The following is an 8,027-nucleotide window of genomic DNA, read 5'->3' on the forward strand; positions in this document are numbered from 1 at the left end:
GAGTCTGGAGTCACATGGGCAAGTCACATGTCCATGCTGACTCAGTTTACAGGATGACACCATTGTTTACGTTAGTTTGAACGTTCCCAGGAAAGCTCAGATGTCATCTCCGAAAGTCCATTGTCAGTTAAGTGTTTCTTGACTGGGCACTTTCTGAGATTAGTTTTTTCTCAAGAACCTTCCAAATGCTTCACTGATGCTACATGGATCCAAACACATTGAGATACAAGTACATAGCCAATATTCATAACTTGAACTACTCTGTATGTGTGTATATATATCTCCTCAATATATGTTTCACTCTATATGCATCCGAAGAAGTGGGTTGTAGCCCACGAAAGCTTATGCTCTAATAAATTTGTTAGTCTCTAAGGTGCCACAAGTACTCCTGTTCTTTTTGCGGATACAGACTAACACGGCTGCTACTCTGAAACTTCTAGCTATGTCCATTGACTGGGATGAAATCCTGCCATTACATTCACCTAACAGTGTGACCAACACAGGAAAATACAAAAACAACGAGGAGTCCAGTGGCACCCTAAAGACTAAGAGATTTATTTGGGCATAAGCTTTCATGGGCAAAAACCCCACCTCTTAGAAGAAGTGTTTTTTTTACCTATGAAAGCGTATGCCCAAATAAATCTGTACAGACTAACACGGCTACCCCTCTGATACAGGAAAATACAGCCATCTGTAAATACACCCATTTTTCTTTAGCACTCTCATTTTTAACTGGATGATATTCTTGTTGTCCGAGTGTGCTTGTAATAACTGAACAGCCAAGAAAGACTGCTTTTTCACAGGAAGAAAGGAGAGGAGGAGAATACGGACCCTGGACTTCAGAAAAGCAGACTTTGACTCCCTCAGGGAACTGATGGGCAGGATCCCCTGGGAGAATAACATGAGGGGGAAAGGAGTCCAAGAGAGCTGGCTGTATTTTAAAGAATCCTTATTGAGGTTGCAGGAAAAAAACATCCCAATGTGTAGAAAGAACAGTAAATATGGCAGGCGACCAGCTTGGCTTAACAGTGAAATCCTTGCTGACCTTAAACGCAAAAAAGAAGCTTACGAGAAGTGGAAGATTGGACAAATGACCAGGGAGGAGTACAAAAATATTGCTCAGGCATGCAGGAGTGAAATCAGGAAGGCCAAATCACACTTGGAGTTGCAGCTAGCAAGAGATGTTAAGAGAACAAGAAGGGTTTCTTCAGGTATGTTAGCAACAAGAAGAAAGTCAAGGAAAGTGTGGGCCCCTTATTGAATGAAGGAGGCAACCTAGTAACAGAGGATGTGGAAAAAGCTAATGTACACAATGATTTTTTTGCCTCTGTATTCACAAACAAGGTCAGCTCCCAGACTGCTGCACTAGGCAGCATAGTATGGGGAGAAGGTGACCAGCCCTCTGTGGAGAAAGAAGTGGTTCGGGACTATTTAGAAAAACTGGAGGAGCACAAGTCCATGGGGCTGGAAGCGCTGCATCCAAGCGTTCTAAAGGAGTTGGCGGGTGTGATTGCAGAGCCATTGGCCATTATCTTTGAAAACTCATGGCGATCGGGAGAGGTCCCAGATAACTGGAAAAAGGCTAAGGTAGTGACCATCTTTAAAAAAGGGAAGAAGGAGGATCCGGGGAACTACAGGCCACTCAGCCTCACCTCAGTCCCTGGAAAAATCATGGAGCAGGTCCTCAAGGAATCAATTCTGAAGCACTTAGAGGAGAGGAAAGTGATCAGGAACAGTCAGCATGGATTCACCAAGGGTAAGTCATGCCTGACTAACCTAATTGCCTTCTATGAGGAGATAACTGACTCTGTGGATGAGGGGAAAGCAGTGTTATTCCTTGACTTTAGCAAAGCTTTTGATACAGTCTCCCACAGTATTCTTGCCAGCAAGTTAAAGAAGTATGGGCTGGATGAATGGACTATAAGGTTGATAGAAAGCTGGCTAGATCGTCGGGCTCAACGGGTAGTGATCAACGGCTCCATGTCTAGTTGGCAGCCGGTTTCAAGTGGAGTGCCCCACTGGTCGGTTCTGGGGCTGGTTTTGTTCAATATCTTCATTAATGATCTGGAGGATGATGTGGACTGCACTCTCAGCAAGTTTGCAGATTACAATAAACTGGGAGGAGTGGTGGGTACGCTGGAGGGTAGGGATAGGATACAGAGGAACCTAGCCAAATTAGAGGATTGGGCCAAAAGAAACCTGATGAGGTTCAACAAGGAGAAGTGCAGAGTCCTGCATTTAGGACGGAAGAATCCCAAGCACTGTTACAGACTAGGTACCGAATGGCTAGGAAGCAGTTCTGCAGAAAAGGACCTAGGGGTCACAGTGGACGAGAAGCTGGATATGAGTCAACAGTGTGCTCTTGTTGCCAAGAAGGCTAACGGCATTTTGGGCTGTATAAGTAGGGGCATTGCCAGCAGTTCGAGGGATGTGATCATTCCCCTCTATTCGGCATTGGTGAGGCCTCATCTGGAGTACTGTGTCCAGTTTTGGGCCCCACAGTACAAGAAGGATGTGGAAAAATTGGAAAGAGTCCAGCGGAGGGGAACAAAACTGATTGGGGGGCTGGAGCACATGATTTAGGAGGAGAGGCTGAGGGAACTGGGATTGTTTAGTCTGCAGACGAGAAGAATGAGGGGGGATTTGATAGCTGCTTTCAACTACCTGAAAGGGGATTCCAAAGAGGATGGATCTAGACTGTTCTCAGTGGTACCTGATGACAGAAGAAGGATTAATGATCTCAAGTTGCAGTTGGAGAGGTTTATGTTGGATATTAGGAAAAACTTTTTCACTAGGAGGGTGGTGAAGCACTGGAATGGGTTACCTAGGGTGGTGGTGGAATCTCCTTCCTTAGAAGTTTTTAAGGTCAGGCTTGACAAAGCCCTGGCTGTGATGATTTAGTTGGGAATTGGTCCTGCTCTGAGCAGGGTGTTGGACTAGATGACCTCCTGAGGTCCCTTCCAACCCTGATATTCTATGATTCTATGATTCTATGACCCACTGATAACTACATTAAGTTCAAACCAGATAGAATTTATTAAACACCAACTGTTAGAAAAATAAGGAAAAAATGGGAAAGAGTCAAAGAAAAAGGGAGCTGCTCTGTGACCACAGGGACATCACAAACAGCTGTCTATGGGACGTAAGGAAAGTTCACAATCTGTTCCTCACACCGCCAGGCCTCCTTCCCAGGCAGTGGCTGGACTGCAGTGATACCACAGGTCACACATTTGCTCTGGCAGTGGCCACACGCCCTCAGGCTCTAGGTGGCAGGGCCCTTTTCCCCAGCATCTGCCCTCCCATCAGATTCATGTCCCCCCTTTCTGAGTCCAGCCTTCAAGGCCCTCTTGTCTGGCAATGTCTCCCTATGCTCGGCCCTCTGCCCATGGACCCACCTTGCTCTCCCCAGCTGTTCATTGTGCTCAGGCGCCGTGTTACTTGTGGCACGGCCGGCCTCCAGTCACCTGGCTCTGTAGCTCCGCTGCTGTAGCTCAGCCCTGGCTCACCAGCTCTGCCTCAGAACTGCTTCTCTGGCTCCAGCCCAGCTCTGGCTCTGCTGGCTCAGTGCTCCTTCTCTGGCTCCGGCCCAGCTCTGCCTCCCGGGCTTCTTCTCTGGCCCTTGTGTTTCTGGCTGGTGCTGCTCTACTTCCAGCTCAGCTTGAGGTGCTGCAGGTTTGCCAGATTTCTACTGCTTTAATAGCCCCAAACACTTCAAAACTAACCTATAAATAGCCCAATCTATGTCTTGAAACAAAGGGTTTTTTTTATTAACACATTGGTCTATACATCAAGTAACAAATGAAAGCTTTTGTTAGACACCTAGTACAGGTATGATTTTTTTTAAAAAGCTAGAAGCCGAGGCAGGAGTTTGTCCACATTAGCAACAATGCTATCAGATGACAATCAAATTCAAAACAAACCCCCCAATACTGGTACTTGTATCTCGATGGAGGGTTGGCAGGTGTTTCAAACAAAAAACAGCGAATGATGGTGTTAAAAGGAGCCCCAAATGTATGTAGTGTAAAAACCACAATAACTTGACAATATTATTTATTTCTAATTGCATTCAATGATAGTAGTCAATGTCCATATTTTGAGTTGAATTAGTTTGTTACTGTTAGTCTCTAAAAGTCAACATTTCATGATCACTGTCATCTTTGGAAGTGAATGCTTCTGCCGCTGGTCATACATATCAGCAGTGGCCAGTGCAATCATTTACTTTGTTGGTGCAAACTCTTCACAACAGATTTTTGTGGTTGCATGTACGCCCTAAGATGAAGAATGTTTTCTAAAAGTTCCTCTTGCATCGTGTTGCGCAGTTTTGTTTTTATTAAGTTCATCGGAGAAAACAGCCTTTCAGCTGCAGCATTGCTAAATGGTAGCAACAGCAATGAAAGAGCAAACAAGATAAGTTCACTAAAGTCTTTATCTCCAGTGGCATCCATGTGTTTGAGACCTTCAACGCCAAACTGCTCTACTCGGTTGTTCTGAGTATGAGGCCAGTGAACCATAGGCAAAACTCTCCACTGCTGCTCCAACTGTCCAAACTCTCCACAAAATAATGGCAAAAATGTGATATCTGTCAATCTATGTTGTGAAGGAATGAGTATTGGAAGCGATTCAATCACCTGAATGTTTGGTGGCAATCTCTGTTTAATTAGTTTCACAAACTGCAAGATGAACTCTCGATACCTTCTTTTGACATCTTAGATGATGGGAATTGTTAGTGTGTATTTTGAAAGTTCCAGTTGAAAGCGACTCCAAAATTGACTGCAGAAAGTGGTAAGTTATTGGACTCCAAGGTGATGTGGTAGTTTAACACAGCAGTCTATTACCAGAGTCTTCAGAATCCCGAGCAGGGGCAACTTAACTATTTCACTCCAGGTGATGTCAGGAATAAATCAATGGGAACACAGCAATTCTGTCTGAATAAAGATTGCATGCAAGTAAGTATGCTCTTGTCTAACACTGCAGTTTATTAGATTTAAGCACACTCAGACATAAGCAATAGGTTTAGAACATCCCAGATATGTGCCTAACAGCTGGAATGGTATTGAATAATTAACAGCAGCTTTACAGTGTCCAGTTGCTCACCCGCTGGGGAGAAAGGGTGTCAGGAAAAATGTCTCTCAAGATTACTTCAGAGGACTCCTCCAAAGTACACCGTATTAGCTATTTCTTTATAACTTCTACAAACAAATAGGTCACAGTGACTCCTACTGGATCATCACTTTTCCTAACTTTCTATAAACTCCTAATATCAGAGGTGTCCAGACACAAGGTTTTAATCCATTTATCTTCTCTGATTTTCACTTATTTACTTGTCTGTCCACTCCTCCCATTCTTTTTAGCAGGAACTGCCAGCTAGATTTTAACCTTGCATCTTAAAGCCTGCTTTCCAATTAACCCTTATCTATGTGGTGTTCTCTTTTATTAATTCATAGTGGCTGAGTGCACATCATATGGTTGCAATTGGGTTGATCGCATTCTGAAGTACACACTCCTCAAATCCGGGGTAACATGGTCCAGTTCTCAAAAACACAGTTTCATCACCCTCACCAACAAGCTCTAGTAGAATGTCCTCAATTTCTTCACCAGCTTTCCTATACTGCACTATTTAACTGAGACATTTGCTTTATCCTCCAGGCTTCCTGAAGGATTGTACATAGAAAAATCAGGTAAATTTTGCTCACCAGATCACTGACCATATGATAAAGAAGTTCAGCACTGTAGTTGCTTTCTTTATTTTTGGCTATCAGAAATCGTAGCTTCACTCCATCAAACTGACGAAGAACCCTGTTCACATAGGGTCTAATGGAAAGCCACCTGGTTTCAGAAAGCTGCAATATCTTCCAGTGGTCTGCAAGTCAAGGAAAGGCCGAGTGACAGGGTGTGTGGAGGTGGGGGCTGACAGGTGATACTGAAAAAGATCAGGTGATTGAGAGAAAGAGGGAACTCAACAACGGAGAAAGCAGTGCTTGGTGATTCAGTGACAACAGGTTAGGTGTGAGGAACTTCTCCGACTGTGAACTTTCACTATGGTGAGCTCAGTCAAACACCACAGAACACCCTTGATTAATGAGGAGATATTTTTTCCACTTGTCATCACTCAGGTTTATAGTTTGTGTCCCCCGGCGATCACCTTCTGCAGATGTATTTGCCCACTTTGTCACGAAGCTCTTTGGTTTTGACCCCATAAATGATAGGGTTGAGCATGGGGGGGATGAGGAAATAGAGGTTTGACAATATGATGTGAAAATGAGGAGCAATGTCCTGACTGAACCTGTGTGCCAGAGTGGAGAAGAGGCCAGGAGGATAAGACATCAATATCACACAGATGTGGGCTGTGCAGGTGTTGAGAGCTTTCTGGTGGGCTTCCTTGGACGAGATTCTGAGGACGGCCCTGATGATCAGACCATAGGACAGGGCAATGAGCGTCAGGTCTAACCCGATGACTACAAATGCCAAAACCAAGCCATACATCCTGTTCACTGTGATGTCGCCACATGACATCTTTGCCACAGCTATGTGCTCGCAGTATGTATGGGGGATAATGTGATTGGCACAGAATGGGAGTCTGCTCAGGAGCAAGGGCATTGGCAGAATTAAGAGAACAGCTCTTATTAAACTCACGAGCCCTAGCTTAGCTATTCGTACGTTGGTGATGATGGTGGCATATCTCAGAGGGTTACATATGGCAACGTAGCGATCGAAGGCCATTGCCACAAGGACGGCAGAGTGCATAATAGAAACTGCGTGAAGGAAGAACATCTGGGTGAGGCAACCACCCACAGTAATGATTTTCAAATCAAACAAAAATATAAAGAGTGCCTTCGGCATGATGGAAGTTGACGTGCTGATGTCTGTGAGCGCCAGCATGCAGAGCAGCAGGTACATCGGCTTGTGCAGGGTCTCCTCTTTGCCTACAACAAACAGAACTGTGAAATTTCCCAACAGGCCGATAATGTAGAACATAGAGAAAGGGATGGAAATCCAGACGTGAGCAGCTTCCAGGCCAGGGATGCCCATTAGGATGAATGTTGAAGGGTCAGAGGAGGTGAGGTTGAAACCTGCCATGAGGTGGTTGATGCATCAATCAGGCTCAGAAATGCTCAAGGTCCCTGTGAAGGGAGAGAAGCACAGCAAGCGGGTTACACACTTTATAACAAGTAATACGGTAAATACTTTATAGTAGAGCTGTTGATTAATTACAGTTAACTCATGCAATGAACTAAAAACAATGAATCCTGATTAATCTCACTGTTAAAGAATAGAATACCAATTGAAATGTATTAAATATTTTGGATATTTTCCTACATTTTCAAATATATTGATTTCAGTTACAACACAGAATACAAAGAGTATAGTGCTCACTTTATATTATTTTTATTACAAATTTTGCACTGTAAAAATGATAAAAGAAACAGTAGTTTTCAATTCACCTCATACTAGTTCTATAGTGCAGTCTCTTTATCATGAATGTGCAACTTAGAAATGTAGTTTTTTGTTACATAACTGCACTCAAAAACAAAACAATGTAAAACTTTAGAGCCTACAAGTGCACTCAGTCCTACTTCTTGTTCAGCCAATCTCTAAGAGAAACAAGTTTGTTTACATTTATGGGCGATAATGCTGCCCACTTCTTAATTACAATGTCAGCTGAAAGTGAGAAGAAGCATTCCCATGGCACTGTTGTAGCTGGAGTCGCTACATATGTATGTGCCAGACATGCTAAAGATTCATATGCCTCTTCATGCTTTGGCCATCGTTCCAGACAACATGCTTCCATGCTGAAGACGTTCATTAAAAATATAATGTGTTCATTAAATTTGTGATTGAACTCCTTGGGGAAGAATTGCATGTCCCCTGCTCTGTTTTACGTGCATTTTGCCATATATTTCATGTTATAGCAGTCTCGGGTGATGACCCAGCACATGTTGTTCATTTTAAGAACACTTTCACTGCAAATCTGACAAAATACAAACAAGATACCAATGTGAAATTTCTGAAGATAGCTACAGCACTCA

The 8,027-nt window shown here is 43.6% G+C and overlaps 1 protein-coding gene across 1 annotated transcript; it reads right to left on the minus strand.

Annotated features, from left to right (window-relative positions):
* Positions 1–6,138: 6,138 nt before the first annotated feature.
* Positions 6,139–7,077, minus strand: LOC112122393 (putative olfactory receptor 52P1). Its single transcript, XM_026662026.1, has one exon. The coding sequence runs from the start codon at positions 7,075–7,077 to the stop codon at positions 6,139–6,141; it is 939 nt and encodes a 312-aa protein (XP_026517811.1).
* Positions 7,078–8,027: the final 950 nt, after the last annotated feature.

This window comes from Terrapene carolina, unplaced genomic scaffold (assembly GCF_002925995.2).
Source record: "Terrapene carolina triunguis isolate 2854851 unplaced genomic scaffold, T_m_triunguis-2.0 Scaffold21530, whole genome shotgun sequence".
Taxonomy (NCBI): Eukaryota; Metazoa; Chordata; order Testudines; family Emydidae; genus Terrapene; species Terrapene triunguis.